General features: G+C 47.0%; 2 protein-coding genes across 2 annotated transcripts in view; one reads left to right on the top strand and one right to left on the bottom strand.

Moving 5' to 3' along the window:
• T265_10314 (hypothetical protein) overlaps positions 1 to 15,679 on the bottom strand; it is a gene marked incomplete at both ends in the record, with an annotated part of 19,701 nt that extends 4,022 nt beyond the window's left edge. The window contains one exon of the mRNA XM_009176649.1: positions 15,483 to 15,679. Within this exon, the coding sequence (XP_009174913.1) occupies positions 15,483 to 15,679 (197 nt within the window). The remainder of the gene's footprint in view (positions 1 to 15,482) is intronic.
• Positions 1 to 17,959, top strand: part of T265_15114 (hypothetical protein) — a gene marked incomplete at both ends in the record, with an annotated part of 41,948 nt that overhangs the window by 10,873 nt on the left and 13,116 nt on the right. Inside the window, 4 exons of the mRNA XM_009176648.1 lie at positions 1,754 to 1,884; positions 14,810 to 14,909; positions 15,161 to 15,286; positions 16,918 to 17,002. Of these exons, the coding sequence (XP_009174912.1) occupies positions 1,754 to 1,884; positions 14,810 to 14,909; positions 15,161 to 15,286; positions 16,918 to 17,002 (442 nt within the window). The remainder of the gene's footprint in view (positions 1 to 1,753; positions 1,885 to 14,809; positions 14,910 to 15,160; positions 15,287 to 16,917; positions 17,003 to 17,959) is intronic.

Genomic DNA, 17,959 nt, shown 5'->3' on the forward strand with positions numbered 1-17,959 from the left:
GAAAACGCGCTTTCTAACTGCCTCTTTACGGATTCGCCGACACCAACCCATACGAACTATGGTTCTGAGACAACGATTGTCGAACACCTGAAGACGTCTCAGTTCCGCTGCTCAAACAGGCCAAGATTCACAGCCGTATAACAAAACAGTCCGCACTGTAGCCCGATACACACGTCCCTCGACATGCAGGGATATACCGGTTTGACGCCATAGGTGTCTCAATCTAGTACACGTGATCTGAGCCTTGCAGATTCGTGGATTGTCACACTGCAATCGGAACTAATACCACATCCAAAATACGTAGGACTCTCCACAACTTCGAGTGATGAATACTTCCAAGAGAAGAACCGGTCAACTCAAAGTGGGCCGCTTAGGAAAAGTGTTCATTTAGTCAAGTATTGATGAATACGCCCAATGTGTATGACTGTGGTAGGTCAGTCGGTCACGTGCCTCTCTCTGTTTGTTTTCCAATATATGCTGGCCATCAATTTGACTACTCTCCAAAACACTGTAGAGTCATGTGGGAAGCGAGACTATCTGTCCACATGTATGCAGCCCGTAGTCATTGAATTTTGATTTGCTCCCTCATATTCGGGAGGGAGCTGGTAGCGCTCGTTCATCACAGCAATCGCCTTCAATGCCTAGCTGTCCAGTTCCCCAACTAAATGAACATGCCATGTCCCTCAGTGCTTCCCTTGCTTGCTTTCTCACTTTCCGGTGATCGAAACTGTAGTAGTAGTTGGAACCGATGTATCTTTGGCACATGATTCTGAACTGCTAGACTGAATTTAATAACTGAGTTGATATACAGGTCCTGAAACAATAGGTTCCGATACACCATTCTCACTTTCCATTCTAACCAGATATTCTATATGATGATGATGATGATGAGGTCTCCAAACCAGCTTAATCCTTCCAATTCGCTGTTTATGGCTTTATTGAAACTTGGATGCGTTGCGCGCTTTCATCTTCTCTCCTCAATCCATTTGTGCCTGAGTGACAGTGATTTAAGCTTTACTGGAAGTTCAGATCACCTAGGTCATCCGGTTGAAGTGAAAAGTGAGAGGTGGTTTGTGTTCGGAGGTTATGCTTAAGAATTTCACTGGTTTATTCCTCACGTCTTCATTACTACATCATGGTCCTCTTCCAGCAAACTCAACCGCGCTGGTCATTGCCGTCTTCCTGGATGGGGACCCCGAGACGGTCCACGTCAATTGTTACAGACATTGTCAGACATTGCCCAGTCGCGCCATCAATGGCACTCGTGCAGCCAAGCTATTGCCTTCAATGCATAGCTCCCTTCCCAATCCCCCCACCTGACAGTCCATTGACAGTGCCGTATTCACGCACTAATTTATTAGCTCCCGCCTCCAATGCGCAGCTATCTACCCCACCTCCCCAAATCACCAATGAACGAAACTGTGGCAGCTACAACCACTGTACGACGAGTACGCGGTTATTACAGCTGGCAATGATGATGAATCTCATTGCAACTTGTTGGGTTTATGCCTCTCAGGAGAAGATATCTTGAGAGAACGATAACAATTTCGATCGATCCTGGGGTGGCCTTGTGCACTTTGTAGAGCTAAGTAGTCTGAATGGGTGATGCACCGTAAAGATCTCCTTTTCAGCGTCTGTTTGCTACCCTTCCGTTTTTGGAATCTGTCTCGATTAACTCTCAGAGATAACTAGACGTGAGACCCGCACAAACCTGCATTCTACACGGCTTCATTTTTGTGCTTCGTTTTGTCAGGCTCAGAGAAATGCAAGCTCGAACCGCTGCTTTCAAGCAATCCAAATGGGCCATGTACGTCGCTTTGGGGCTGTTACTTGTTCTCGCGTCGGGCTTTATATTGATTTACTACTACTTCTACGACACTGCAGGTGAGTTCCTTCTCCCGTCCATTGTCGCTTTTGTTCGGTCTGTCTTTGAACTCTCATCCATTATTGGCTGGCTGATGGTCGGTCGGTTGATGTTTGGGCTTTCGGGAGATTCAACCCGAAAATCTTCTTTCGTTCGACGTCATTCCTAATTTGGTCCGTTTTCCCCGATCCATGTTAGAGGACATGAAATTCGTGCATTCTGGCATTGCGCGTCACTCAAGTAAAACACTTGTTGAGGTTATATTTGTAATGCACTACCTCATAAGGTGCTGAAAATCCATCGATAATCCTCTGCGAAACGAGAAAGCGGGAGAGGCGGAGGGCGATGTAGACTTTCTGAGCGGGTTTTCCATCTCTGGATGGGCTTCTCTGGGCGCGTCGTGCCCAAACAATAAGCAGGTGCAATGGGTACATTTAGCTGTGAGAGATAGGTACTCGGTAAATGTGTACCTTCGAATAGCTGTTGAACAAGAAACAGCCAACTCGAAGACACGAATGTGATGTGTTGTGGATGCATGATTATCGACCCGGGATCCAACCTGGATAGCCTAGGGATATCTACGATTCCCCCATGCGCTGGGAGTCCTCGTACCCGAACCGTTCATAAAAAACACTGTCACAGTGAATAGTAAAAAAAATCGTTCAGCTGTAACACCTGTTCGGTGCCTAGCTGCCGTGCTACCCGAAGGAAGCACGAGGGCTGGGATTCTGCCAGGTTGCTCAAGCCTAGACAGGGGAAGTCGAGAGGTAGAGGTCGGGTTCGAATCACAGACCCTCCAGTCAATAAATTCGCGCTCTAACCACTTTCGCCATCTCGCCCCCACTGAATAGTGCGTCTCAGAAGGTGGCTGTCCGTCTTTTTGAAGACCATCGGTGCGGTCTGATTATCAGTTCTGTGTTCAAAATCACTTACGTGACCAAACTTTCACCTGACTCAGATTCCGCGTCCATCTGACCACATTGTACGATATGCTGTTCGTTTTTAGTTTGCCTGGCAGTATCCCAACCCTCGTGCCGTCTTCGTGTGGCATGGCAGCTAGGCACCGAAAGAGTGCTACAGCTGAATGATTTATTTATTTTATCTATAATGATGGTGCAGAACAAATAGGGCAGATAAAACAAAAAAGCATGCCATCAAAATACCCATTGGTTCACCGCTCATCGAAATAAATTGTAGACAAGGCGACGTCGGTGAAGTGATCACTTCATTAGTGCCGCCTGAATCATTGATCGATCGATTGGTGGGTAGACATACTAACTGGTCTTCTCATACTACTCTTTGTCGAAAATCAGTGCAGCACTGCGGAGGGACTTTCCTAGAAAAGTACGTATTTTTAGTTGTTTTTCACTGTGCACGTTTCGCCTCATCTGCACTTAGCAAGCGAGTAAAATCAGTGTCAAACTTTGGCTCCACTAAGTGGGTTGCTTAAAAAAATCTCTCAGCTGTAACACCTTCCGGTGCCTAGCTGCCATGCTACCCGAAGGAAGCACGAGGGCTGGGATGCTGCCAGGTTGCCCAAGCCTAGACAGGGGAAGTCGAGAGGAAGAGGTCGGGTTTGAAACACGGACTTTCCGGTCAGTAAATTCGCACTCTAACCACTTGAGCCATCTCGGCCGTTGTAAACCAGGTGGCTGTTGATCTGTTCGCTGAGCTCGGCAATGCACTTGTGGAAGTTCTGTCACCAATCGTCGAGGCATCATCATTGAGCGAGTCACTTTGTAATCGAACTTGATGATTATGGTTCTCTGGAGGTAATGCAAACCAGTCGTATTCCCACCTAACACCTCCCTCATGTGTTATATACCGAGGTACACCGGAGCTACTCACGATGAAACGCTGGTGTGCGTTCAGCGGTACGGTTTATGCAGGGGCTGAATCTAGTTATCGACAAGCGACCTGCCGCTAACTGTGGTTCGTGCTGATCAATGAACATGGTGCGGAGCGGATAGTCCCGAATTTCTTGTAACGGTTTCTACCCACCGCGGTGGTGAGAGACATTCATTCACATTGTGGACTGGATTGATCATCGACAAAGCAAGAAATTAGGCGGTAACCTTCCCAAGTCGTTGGTGGAGGAGTATTATAAACGAGAGATTCCGTTTAGTCTCCCGTGAAAAGCGAATTGATATATGCAGATAAGTGTGTTTGTTGAACTCCTAAGTGCCACCTTTAAACCCAGTAAACTGGTAGGAGGGCTATCTGTGTTCATAGGAGTCTAAATTTTTTAGACAAACGACGCGGTGGGGAAGCGAAGAGGTTCCGAACAGCGATCAAAAACTGATCCTTGTCATCCTGGAAGTAATGGTACATACTGAACTCCTTCATCGATCATGGAAATATTTCCCTTCCCATGTGCTACAGGTATTGACCGAATCACTTTGGATTAATTTCATCTTATCGGTAGGACGTCAGCTATACTGACGCAAAACATATACATCTTGAAAACAACAAGATTCCAATCCGTTCCGTCGAGTGCTGTGGCTTCGCGGAATCGCACCGCGTATGGTTTTCCAGCATAATGAATATCACTACACTTTAGCTCGAGTCGCATCGGAACTCGTTTGGTATAGTCATGTTTTGTCGTCATTGAAAACTATTCCAGCTAGGTCCCGCACGAGTGAACACCGGTTGTCATCACCCCATCATTGTAGGTCCATTCCTGTATGACGATTGCGTTGATTTTCATATGCATGCCTTCCTTCGGAACCATTTCAAAAGCATAAGATCCGATTAGATCTCTATCGAGGGGTGTTCTCGTGTGTTCATCTGGTTGGCTCCGAGATGGCTCAGTGCTTAGTACACGGATTTACTTACCGGAAGTTCCGTGGTTCGAACCCAACCTCTGCTTCTTGACTTCCCCTGTTTAGGCTTGGGCAACCTGGCAGTATCCCATCCCTCGTGCTTCCTTCTAGTGGCATGGCAGTCGGGCACCGAAAGGTTACTACAGCTGAACGATGTATAAATCCCGCTTGGGTTCGTACCCTCCCTAAATAGTTAGGTCTTGCACTCAGTTACCGAGTTCCGTAGTTCAGTTAGAATGATTCAGTGTGTACATATATGTACGTATGTAAGCATTCCTTCCCCAAAGAGGGGAGAGACATCCAGGAAGGGAACATATCCGTCTGGTTCAGTTGTGTTTTGGCTCGAAGAAAACCCGAACGGTGCGGGCATTCAAGATCACTGGCCACTTATCACAAACTAACCTACAGGTGGCATTTCAGCAATTCTATGTGCAACCAGTTATCGTGGTTGTGTAAAAGGGAGATCATTGATTCCACCGAGCCATACGAACCATCAGCTTCGCATACTGCCGCTTTTTCTCGATCAAACGATTAAACCATGTACGTAGCTCCATCAAACAGACTCGTCGACTCTGTCACCACGGCCGAGTTTGATCAGTGCTCGTCGAGTCCGTTAGCCTGGTGTCTTTCCTAGGTATTTTTTCTGCCGGTTAGCAGAGGATTTCGAGAGCTTTCGTTCATTGGAAATTTCGGCTGCTTACCGCCTAAGGATTTCGGAAGATCACTAAGGGAACGATAAAATACATGTGAACACCGTCGTCAATCGCATCCAGTTTTACAACGTAATGCGCTTAAATTGCGAGGACTTGGCCACGTCTGCAGAAACGGACTCTGGATACACTTCATATTGCGCCGAGATGCGGTTTGAGAGTGACAGACTCCGTTTACTTTCAAGCGGCTAAACCTGGAAGGATCAAACCCTCAACTTACAATAATGATGTCATAAATGATCCCTCAGGGGAAAGCCCCTTTGATCTGCCATCGAAAACTTCGTAACTAACCACCAGTGACGAACAAAACCTCTTTTTTCGCTTCTGTTTTCTCCACAGGTAGACAGGTGACTGAATATGTATAAAAAAAACTATAGAAGCACTGCAGGTTGTCATTCATTGGCTCAGAAAATAAACCATCAAACTCTGAACATTATTTTCTATCCGTCGTCAAAATTTACACCTTGTATTTTCTTCATCACAGAAACGATCATTCCCACAAACACACAAACTAATTCATGTTAAGAACGACTCTCTGTCACTCTGGCTGTTCTCTGGGTGGTACTGGTTCACCTAACGCGAAGCTACTGAGTCATGTTTTTTCGTCGATTGTATCTTTAATTTGACAGAAAATGTGTGTGCACTTCTGGTATGAACTGATTGATTCATCTTGGTTACCTTCGGTGCAATTCACGTTTTTTTCTGGTCTTGATAAGGTACCATAGACAGTTGTCACCTTTTTCTAGTGTGTCTCGCTCTCGCGCTTTATGCCTTTCTGGTGACTTAGTACAGGCTTATTAGGGATAGCATCCATCCTTCTGTGCAATCGAAATCGTTCAGCTGTAACACCCTTTCGGCTCCTAGCTGCCATGCCATCCGAAGGAAGCACGAGGGCTTAGACAGCGCCAGGCTGCACAAGCCTAGACAGGAGAAGTTGAAAGGCAAACTTGTCGAGCAGTAAGCTAGCAAGTTTTAACCTGTAATGACCAATCCTCCTATCCTGGCGCCAGTGTTTTTGACGCACCTTTACGCATGACAAATTAGTCTTTCTGAAGGGCACCACATGTCTTTGAGTTTCGGTGTTTACACTGATCGATCTACTGTGGCGTGAGAATCGACCTTGATGTATAATTTGCTTCAATAGAAGGCCAGCTAGAAGTGAACGACTTTCCTACACCTATACGACATAGAACATTCGTGGCGTTGAATCACGCGCCGTGATAATACGGGATTCAGATTACTTCGGTTTGACCAGTCCTCGTTCGATTACCATATTTGGTCGATAACAAAGAGCAAACGCCAAGCGTGAGGGCGCGAAGAGTGTGGGACATTTCAGCCGTTCCAATGTGGTAACTTCTAGTAACTACTATATACTTGGCAACCTGTATCTGAGTGACCACAATGAACGAGGCTTCACAGAAACATCATCATCGTCATCGTCAGTTGCAATAACGCTTACTTGTCCTACAATGCTTGTAGCTGCCATAGTTTTAGTTGCGCATTGGAGGCGGGAGCTGGTAAATTGGTGCGTAAATAAAGCACTGTCAGTGGGCTGACAAGTGGGGAGATTAGGAAAGGGGCTATGCATTGAAGGCAATAGCTTTGATGCATGAGCGCCATTGAGGGTGCGACTGGGCCATGTCTGACAATGTCTCCAACCATCTAGGTCTCCATCCAGGAAGACGGCAATGGCCAGCGCAGTTGAGTGTGCTGGTAATGGCTTCTGTATTTCGCTGCCAAGCCATTGTTTGACCGCTCTCTTCTACCCTTTACATGGTTGTGCGAAAAGAACCCTTCGAGGAAGTCGGTCGACTAGCATACGCAGCGCCTAGCCAAGCCAGCGCAACCGATGCAGTGCAGTCAGTTCATCTGTCGAGTGTGAGTTATTCCCCCCCCCCCCACACATTCGACGTACTTCAGAATTGCTGATCCGGTGTTCCCACCAGATTCGGGCAATGCTCCGAAGACATCGATGGTCAAACAGTGAAAGCCTTTTGACATCCTGGTGGCGCACCTGCCAGGTTTCTGATCCGTATAATAGTATGGGGCGCACCGCAGCATTGTAAACTCGACCTGGGGCGCACGCAGCATTGTAAACTCGACCCTTGACAGAAAAGCTGATGTCGCGCCTACGCCACAGGTGACGTAGGTTCACAAAGGCCGCTCTGGCCTTCCCAATCCGGATGGAAATGTCATCTTTCGCCAGACCACCGGGACTTAACAGAAACAACCGTCAATCTATCCTGAACCGGCATGTGGTTTTGTTGTCCGTTTGGGGCGTCCACCGAAGTATACGTTGTTTCGGTATCAGACTGCACGGGTTCTTGGATAAACTGTGATTGTGCAAACGTTTCGGTCGCGGCCTACTACTTTGGTAGCCAGCCTTCATCTATAGATCATACAATTCTCGGCTCACTGCGTTGTACATCGGCCTACAACGGCTCTAAAGGTGACTATCGTCGTAAAGATAAGATTGTATGGGGGCTATCATTGGCTAGTGCAGAGGATGCGGGTCACCTTTGTATACACTGGTTTCCAAATGTTCGATTATACCCGCTTTAGCTGGCCATGATGGGCCACGGGTTGGATATGCTGGTTTCTTTGGAACTGTTCACCTTCCGGTCTCATTCTCTCGGGTGTACTTCGATTACAGCGCGACTGAGTGGTTGCGCACTTGGGCTAAGGGCATCACCTTTCGCACGCGGATGTCCATTGGCACAGTTCAATGTGAAAAACCAATCGGACGCTAGCCCGGTTAACATGGGTTAGCCACATGTCAAGATCACATTTCACGTAAATTCCACGCATGTGTTGCACAGGGTCAGAAATTGTCCTTCAATAATTTTTCGTTTAGTTTCACATCACCCTCGTTTTGAACAGTCGTTCTCCTATCCTGGCCCAATTATTCATGTGAATCCACACCAAACAGGGGGAGCACTAGACTCGAGTTTGCTCTTGTTAGAGCTCATCAGCAGTGCATATCCAATGGCCGCCCCGGGGTTTGAACTCCGGACACCTGACATGCGAGGTGTTTTCAGCGTACTTTTCCGTGATTCAACGAAATCTCCGCTCGAAATAAAAAACCATTAGCGTAAAATGCTATTGGATCGCTTTCAGTTGCCCAACTCAAAATGCCCTGCATGTTCACATCTGATACCCCGCCCTCAGTTGATGCGATGTAGCGATCAGAATGGCACTACCTTCTGGTCATTGCTTTCAATCTGGGTCGTTTGCGGGCAGTCAAGCCAGCAGCTGCCTCAACTTCGGCAGAGGTTTTATTGATTCGTAACCAGATTTCACCTCACCTCCACTTTCACTCGGAGCTGGACATCTGTAAAGTTTTCTCATTGGGTTCTCTAGTGTACTGTGGTTCTGTCGATGCCCATCCTCTTTAAACTAGGCCACAGCACGTGAAATACACTCATTTTCAAACTGGTTTGATCTTGATGAGATACGTTACTGAATCCGTCTATGAGTTTGTTCAACTAATTTGGGTTCGAGATAGCTTAGTAGTTAAGGCATCTGTTCCGTGAATCCAAGCCAAACTAAAAGAACCGCTCAGCTCTAACACCCTTCCGGTACCTAGCTGCCATGCCACTCGAAGGAAGCGCGAGGGCTCGGATAATGCCTGGTTGCCCAAGCCTAGACAGGGGAAGTCGAGAACCAGAGGTCGGGTTCGAACCAGGGACCTTCGGGTCAGTAAATTCGCGCTATGACCACTTGAACCATCTCGCCAAACTCAGCATCTAGACTGCTCCTGTCTAGCCACCTAGCGGTATCCCAGTCTTCTTGTCTCCTTTGAATGGCATGACAACTAGGCACTGAAACGGTGATACAACTGAACGATTATATATATTTTTTCAGCTGAATTCGCTGTGCCAAGGCCGCCTCTCTAACGGAACACGCTACCCGTAAAGTGACTGGCAGTGCACGACTAATTTCTCCCTTAATGAGCCCGTCAAGCAGGCATTGTGTTTTTAGGTTTTCATCACCAAATCGGATGCGATTCGGGGAACACATCCATTTGCAAAGCAGTTTGGTTTTAACGTGAGACAACTAACTGACGAGCACCAAAAATGGCGAAATGGGTGACCTGTCGGGGAGTTTCCGGCGACCTTACGAGTAGCGTTCCATCAGGAAAATAGGTTTCCTCGTCCGGTAAAGAATTTTGGCCATTTTCCATCGTTTACCTTCATTGGACACCCTCCAATTCTGTCTGTCACCTTTGGTGTCACTGCTGTAAGCGACAACAACAAGAGATGGTTTTTCCATGGCATGCGATATCACCAGTCACGTGAACATGATGCCAGTTCACAATGTTCTCCTTGTTGCTAAAGGGGTCACGGAACTACGTAACCTTGTTCGGAGTTCAGCATGATAAGTGACGTTAACGAGTTAGTGCATCTGTGAAAAGAATATTCCACAAACGAACGCTACTCGTACTCCTTAGAGCATCTTTACTCACCCGAAATTTTACCCTCATGGTGCCACTTTTGGTATACAAAACATCTATTAGGCACATGGTTTGAGCGAAGCCTGAAACGTCTACGTAAATTTGCCCTCACCTTTCTGATTGATACCGAAATGGCGGTGCGGAGCGCTAGTCTGATGATATCTTACACCAGTTATATGCAAACAGTTCAGTCCACAGACTGAGATCACTCGCCCCTCTCCCTATCCCGAATTATTCATACTGCACAATCGAAAACCTAATTAGTGCGCAGCTACAATTATTTGGTGAGCAGAACACCACTCGAGCACAAAACCGTGTTTCATTAATTCGCGAATAACACGTGAGGTCTCTGTCGAAGAACGGTATGTTAAGTATTTATCGATTGATTTCAGCAAGCCTCGAAAAGTTTGTTGTTGTTCGATCCTACGAATGAAGGAGGTCAGGCATTGTATTTTACCCAAAATTCAAAACGCGTTTTATCGCAAACTACTTCGATGAATTCCACACACCATCTCATCAGATATCTATCGATCTTCGTCAAATCTTACCGTTTCGGGCCAGGTCTTGTGTTGTATGCATAGGAGCAAGGTGGCCCGAGTTCACTGACCGGCAGGTCCGTGGTTCGAACCCACCTCTGCCTCCCGAATTCCCTGTCTAGGCTTCGACAACCTGGCAGTATCCCATCCCTCGTACTTCCTTTGGGTGACAGGACAACTAGGCACCAACCAGGCCCATCCCTTTGCTGAATGGTGCTGAACGTGAGCCATAATATCCGTGACCTGAGAACAAATTATGAAAGCAAATGCATTTGGGTTGACTATTAAAGACTTCCTGGATAGGGCCCCGGGGTCCGACCCGGTTGATGGCACGTGGCTTAATCATGCAGAGGTTTGCGCTCCTGCTTCAAAGCTATCGCGTGCAATGCCAATTTTCCGGTTCGTCGCATATCAGTTAGCTAATTTAGTCATCCCATCCACTGACTGGTTTTACTCTACTTCACCTCCCATTTTCCCGACGATGACAACTTTAGCAGCCGATGCATGCTTTATAGCCGATCGATCGAAAGGAACTGATTATCACGCACCATGTCTTCACGCTGCAGAAGCCAAGCTTCGTTTTCGTCAGTGATTCTTTCAACAGATTTTAGAACGCACTCTTCAACAGAGACCCCGTTTTCGTCACCATACTGATCTCATTGAGGTGCAAAAACGAAGTGCTCTTGTGAATCTGATATGTACTGGGTGCAATTACTTGTCTCCCATCGATCGTCTTCGGTGTGATGCGCTGCGTGTAGGCTATTGTTCTTTCTCCTGAACAGAACCAGTCACTCGTGTTGCGGCTTTTGGGCGCCAATTCAAATGTATGTCGGTCATGTATTTCTGTTATTCTACTTCCTTGACATAGTTTCCGAATTCTCTTTTGTCCACTTCTAAGCATGAGCCTGAACCCAGGTTGTCAGTAGAACTAGAATGGTTTTCAACTAATTTCCTAACCGTACTTCTTCACTGACATCCCCTTCAATGTTTCGTTGAAACATTGACTACGTCTGGATCATAGCTCGAACAGCGACCTGAAGAGATCCATACAACCGATGGTTTACCTGATTTTCTGGTGTTTTTTAAACCCAGAAAAAACGGTCGGCTGTAGCACCCTTTCGGCGCCTAGCTGCCATGCCACCCGAAGGAAGCACGAGGGCTGGGATACTGCCCGGTTGCCCAAGCCTAGACAGGGGAAGTCCAGAGGCAGAGGTCGGTTCCGAACCACAGTCCTTCCGATCAGTAAATTCCTGCTCTAACTACTTGGGCCTTCTCGCCCTCTCTTAGGCCCAGGTCACCTAGCGGCCTAGATGCCAGTCGAGAGGTCCGTGTTTCATTGTTAGGCCCAGGTCACCTAGCGGCCCAGATGCCAGTCGAGAGGTCCGTGTTTCATTTGCTTCTGTCCAGATTCGGAAATCCAGCAGTATCTAGGACCTCTTACTTCCTTCTGGTAGCATGGCTGTGACGCAACATAGTATTTCGGATTTCGGGAGAAAATACGATTCACCTAGGAACTTTACTGCGATGGAAAAAATTAGAGAATGAATTTTCAACATCCCAAATGATGTGAAAGGGGCGAGACGGCTCAGGTGGTTGGAGCGTGAAGTTACTGACCAGAGGGTCCGTGGTTCGAACCCGACCTCCGCCTCTCGACTTCCCTTGTCTAGGCTTGGGCAACCTGGCAGTATCCCAGCCCTCGTGCTTCCTTTTAGTGGCATGGCAGCTAGGCACTGAAAGGGTGTTACAGCTGAGCGATTATTACTTAAATGATGTGAAAATGAAAGGGTAGTGAATCGACATCTGTGCTAGGTGTATGTGGACAATATGCCATCTTTCAATGCATGTCACACAAATCGTCGGGCTAGAAGACGAATCTGCGGCTTTTCGTGGTTCCGCACGTTATTTCGATGACCTCGTCTTATCTTTCGGGGCCTCCAGATTTCACATTTCTTTGTGCTGCCTCTTCACGACGTTCCACCCAGATTATAGTCATGGTACTGCGCTGTGCTGCCAAATGGACAACGTTTGTAAACGATCGAACACAGTCACAAAACAAAGTGGTCGATCACGACGGCTCAAATCTGGAATGCTTGATGTTGTTGCCTTGGTGACTCGCAACACAACTGCTTCTGCCTCTTCTAGGTTGGGTATTGCTGTGATCAACAAACAGTCAAAGTTGGGGTGAGCGATAACAACGAAGATTCATCACATGCATCCATTTCATTCACAGCATGAGGGGATTTCAGCTCTAATTACAGCTTCTCTTACCGTTCGATTGATTAGAGTTGATGACCCAGCATTGCACGGCATTCGTTTTTGGATTGGCCTCTCACATCGCACAGTAGGTGACTGAGTTCGAATCAGCTCACTGACCGGAAGGTCCGTGGTTCGAACAGAATCCCGGCATCTTGACTGTTCCTGTCTAGGCTTGGGTAGCCTGGTAGTGCTTTCTTCGGCTTGGATGGTACCCATGCCTCAAAAGAGCATCACAGCTCAACTATTATTGTTATTTTTATTAGCATATTGGGTTTAGTCGCATGTGAAACCAACCGGGCGCCTTGCGCCTGGTGTAGATCCAAGAGAATAAGAGCGGAGGATGACTAGGAGGGACACTTCTAAGGCCATCAGCAATGCCTGGCTTGTGACTCATAAATATCACGCCAACCGAGGATAACTGAAGAGATGAAACCTACACTCTGCTCAAAAGATCGGCAGAGAGCCCACACCGATTAAAAGACGCATCCTGGGTGCACGAATATGGGTACCTCATGACTGTCATTACACAGCCAAGTCTGTACAACGGCGGTCACACAGAGGCTTCATACTCTGGGATGTCCAGATCGTCAAAATGGGCCGTTTGCGTCTCGGGGACTGCGCCTACCTCATGAGCCTCAAAAAGGGCGAAACGGGTCATGGGCTGTCGACGAATTTTCACCAACCTCATGAGTAGTGCATTGCGAATGAACGTGTATCACGATATCTCGAGTATCGTAGCGGCTGAAACATGAGGCGACCTGGTGCAGCACATTCAGCTGCCTGGAAGCATCACAAAAAGGAGGGATTCAGCTGGGTTCCAGGTGAGTCTCTCGAAAAACCAAATTAGTTTGCAAATGAGTGTATTTCTTTTTCGTTTATAAAACGAAAGCAAATTTAAGGCAAAACTGAATATGCGAGTCATTACAAGGTACCGAAAACAAACTGACAATCCAGTAACTCAAACCAGAGACATTAGATGGTGAACCACTCAAATGCCCTGTGGATTTGACGGCGTCCCTTCCTCGGAATACAGTCAGCGTGGTCCATCATCCGCCAACCGCGCATAAATGGGCCATGAATGTGCGGTCTACGACGCAGCCGTTCCGAACCGATCGACCTTCAATACCAGACAAAAAGTACAATTATCTTTGCGTTGCTTTTACGCATTCGATTCGTGTACTATGAAGGAGTGGGAACTACTCGCAAGGTTGCTCAAAACTTCTCTTCATGAAAATATACTGCGATATCTCGAATATCATTCCAACTGAAACATGAGGCGGCCTGTGTGCAGCACATTCAGTTGTAGAATATCATAAACGGGGGATTCAGTTGAGTCTCTCGTGAACACCAAATTGATTTGCAAATACGTGTATTTCTCGAAAACAGTCCAGTTCGGTTTCAAGTAGATCATGAGGTTGACGGAAACTCGGCAACTGCGCCTACCTGATGAGCCCCAAGAAGGTCGAAACCGGTCTTGGGTTGTCGAATAGTTTTCAGCAACCTTGTGAGTAGTTTCCTTCATGAAAAGTAGTCTCACAATAGTGTAACTCAAGCGAATATGCGAAACGTACTAAGAGAGATGATAATTTTGGTGAACTTTCAGTAAGACAAAGAGTCACAGATCAAAGCTCGTGGAGCGGATCTGACTGAAGAAAATTAACATCGAGGGTTGAGGATATAGGGGGTTCTTTCCACAAGCCCCGCGGCACATAGAATCGCCGCCCTCACTGAGGCACCTCAAATCGTCCACTGGTAATAATAAATAATAACAATCGTTCAGCTATGGTGCCCTTTCGGTGCCTAGCTGCCATGCCACACGAAGGTGGCACGAGGGCTGGGATACTGCCAGGTTGCCCAAGCCTAGACAGGGGAAGTCGGGAGGCAGAGCGGGTCGGATTCGAACCACGAACCTTCCGCTTAGTAAACTCGCGGTTCTCTAACCACTTGAGCCATTTCGTCCACTAATACCCGTCTTTGAGTGTTACACGCATGTTTCATCAATCAAGACGCCAAAGGTGCTGTTTGCCAATGAAAGGTCAGTTTTCGTTCGCAAGACTTTTATAATCCGGATGTGCCTACACTAGTCTCCGTAATCGCCGTTTTCATTGTAGTTCGGGTTATAGACACCCTAAATTCATCCGCCCCCCCCCCTTCCGTTTACTTTGCAGTCTACTTCGCCATCTCGCTTTTCTTTTGCTGCGGGATTTTGGCAGTCACCAATGTGCTTGCATTCTGGATCACCTACTTCTTCCCGGCGGCTAAAAAGAGGTATGTACTCCGATTTCTGGTATACTCATCTGAGCATTTGTTACCGTTCCCTACTCCATTCACAACAGACAATTCAGTGGGTATTGAATGCCAATTTCTATTCGGGTGTGGTTTCGTTTTATGACGTCAACACGTCACACGTACAAATTGGAACGAGTTTTCAGTTCTTTTCAATTCTCGCCAAAATGGCTTTTCCCGGCTAGATCAGATCCTCATTCTGTCGCCGTGCTTGTCTTTTTTTTGCTCTACAGGTTTGCCGTCAACTTTCGTCTCTGTCGATTTCACGTGGGATTCAATGTGTCCGTCACTAAACTGGCGGTCTCGCCCGTAGGCATTGCACTGATGGTGGTGTGGTTGATATTTCGCAAGGAGGAATTGTAAGTCATGCGGTGATCGAATGCTAACCAGTTTCTTTTCTGTATTTTCCACGGGAATCTCTCCACATGCCGGGGTGGTACACAGATTCCAAGCTTGATTGCATGCACATAAGTTGCACTGTCACGGGGTATTCCCATCATCCACAACTGAATATGTTGCACAAATGTTTCACCTAAACCCTATTCGGATAAACACCGTATTCGCAGTGGCACTTGAATCAGCGGGCGATCGAACGTTCCGTCACCATTCGGGGAGGCATCATTGGCCCGCGGTTGCGTAAACAGTTCTTCAACGTGATTGGCTGTTCTGAACTCATCTTCCTCCGAGTCTGAACAATTCATGCCCCATTTGTGTTGTGACCGTGTTGCGTATCTTGCGACCAATCGATCCATTACTCTGCTCCTGTTGGCCACACCCCGAATAGGAACAAAGACCAGTCGAACGCAAGAAATACAGACCACGATGCAACACAGATCGCGATTGGACCGATGAACTTCCGAGTGAGATGAGTTGTGAACAGCCAATCATGTTAGAACTCAAATTTACTTCTTGCAAACTCTAAAGACACATGTCTGAAAAGAGGAACTCACTCAAGTATATACTTGTAATGTACTACTCATAAGGTTGCTGAAAATCCGTCGACAGCCCACGACCGGTTTCGCCCTTTTTGAGGTTCATCAGGTAGGCGCAGTCCCCGGGTTTCCGTCAAACTTACGTTCCACTTGAAAACAAATTGCTCGAAATTAGCGAATATACACTCATTTGCGAACTAATTTGGTTTTTCGAGAGACTCACCTGGAACCCAGCTGAATCTTTCGTTTGTGAGGTTTACAGGAACTCACCCAGTTGCGATCTAATGATGTCTCCTCTATGGTGACGAAACGTTTGCAAGTCAGTTGAAAAGCTCAGCAAACAGATTAACAGCCATCTAGTCAATTACCGGTAAACGCACCCGATCTTCCAATGCTTCAACACTGCCAACGTTTTCGTAATCGTGGGCACTGCCGGATGTTGCAGTCTCCTCTGGTCAGGTTCATTCTGTCTATTTGTCCTTTCCTTTTGAATACTTCGTTTTTTGGTGTTGTACCCTGTAAGTTGGCAGTTACCATAGTGAGTTTTTTTACTCCAGATCTCATTAGCCTGGTGGGTACTGATGATCATCAACTACTTGCAATCGTAACAGCATCTGTTATACAGAAGGACGATGCGAAGAAACTGCCGTACTGCGCTTTTACTCAGCACACCTGGGTATTCCGTGTTTGATAATGTAAACTCTAACCCTCAACCAACTATCCGACCGCTCATCAACTAAGATACTTCACTGAAATCTAAATACGTGGTTCATCTTGACGTCTCTCATTCTCGATTTGTCAGTATTGTTGTTCCCATATTACATAGCCCGGACGGGAATCATTTCACCTCTGTTTCTAGGCCACGACGACGCTTTGACTGAGGGCGTTTAACTGAAACCTTTTCCACATGGATGTACTATATCTGATTGCAAGATTTGTCGGTCTCCGGTGCGTTGGTTAGATCGTTGTTCATGCACTAATCCCCGGTTGTTGTCGAACCTTAATCTCCGTGAGCACACGAAGTTACTTGCTGCATGTTTTTTTTTAAATTTTCGTAGCATCGGTTGGCATCTTCAAACGGCTGTCGGTGTTTTCATGGTCGCCTGGCTGCTCTCTTCTGGCATTCCACTCCCATCGTTAAAAGTACGTTCACTTGTTTTTCTTGAAAGATTACCTATTAGCCTCCTATTCTAACTGTACTGAAGTACTTTTGTGACTAAATTATCGTTCCACCATTTGGAGTTTCAACTCACATGTCAGTCAACTAGGATCTGGCGACAATGTCACACCATTCTACCACGTGACAATCACTGATGTGAGCTCCTGGCTACGTAACTTGGGTGTCCCCATCCCCCCGACACCAGCCTACCGACTGACTCGTCACAACTTCTGATTTCTCAACCATGGTGACATTTCGAGGAAGTCAGTCAGTGGTCAAGTCTAGACAGGGATGCAATTGACAATAACCTACATTCCATAGCTGGCACCTGAACAATAGAACAACACAGGTGGCAAAACACTTTCATTTACGCATTAATTTGCTGTTATCGGGATCTGAAGTGAATCCAGATGAGCCTGTCGTCTATCGTGTTCTTCTTCAACTGAATGTGGTGTACAAAGTCCGTCGCCTTTGTCTATTCTTATGATATTTATCGTATCGCAGTATATTTTCCTGGCGGAGCGAGATGGTTCAGTGGTTAGAGCGTGAATTCATTGACCAGAGGGTTCAGGGTTCGACCCGACCTCTGCCTCCCGACTTCCCCTGTCTAGGCTTGGGCAACCTAGCAATATCCCGGCCCTCGTGCTTCCTTCTGCTGGCATGGCAGCTAGTCACCGAAAGGGTACAATCATTTATATATTACTCCCATCATGAGGAGACTGGACCTTACCGTGGTGTGGCGGTTTGTGTAACTCGGCGACCCATTGAGCTATACTGCGGAGTGTCTTTGCGACAGTCACATAGTCTTTCATACCAGCCAATGGTTAGAGGCCTGACGAACACAGTCTCCTGGCCCTCCAGGTTGGGGGTTGGAACATGTGGCGACTTGTTCCGTAGAAATGGTAATGCATTTGCATTTCCCACCAAACACCGCTGCCTTG

Source organism: Opisthorchis viverrini (assembly GCF_000715545.1).
Source record: "Opisthorchis viverrini unplaced genomic scaffold opera_v5_357, whole genome shotgun sequence".
Classification (NCBI taxonomy): domain Eukaryota; kingdom Metazoa; phylum Platyhelminthes; class Trematoda; order Opisthorchiida; family Opisthorchiidae; genus Opisthorchis; species Opisthorchis viverrini.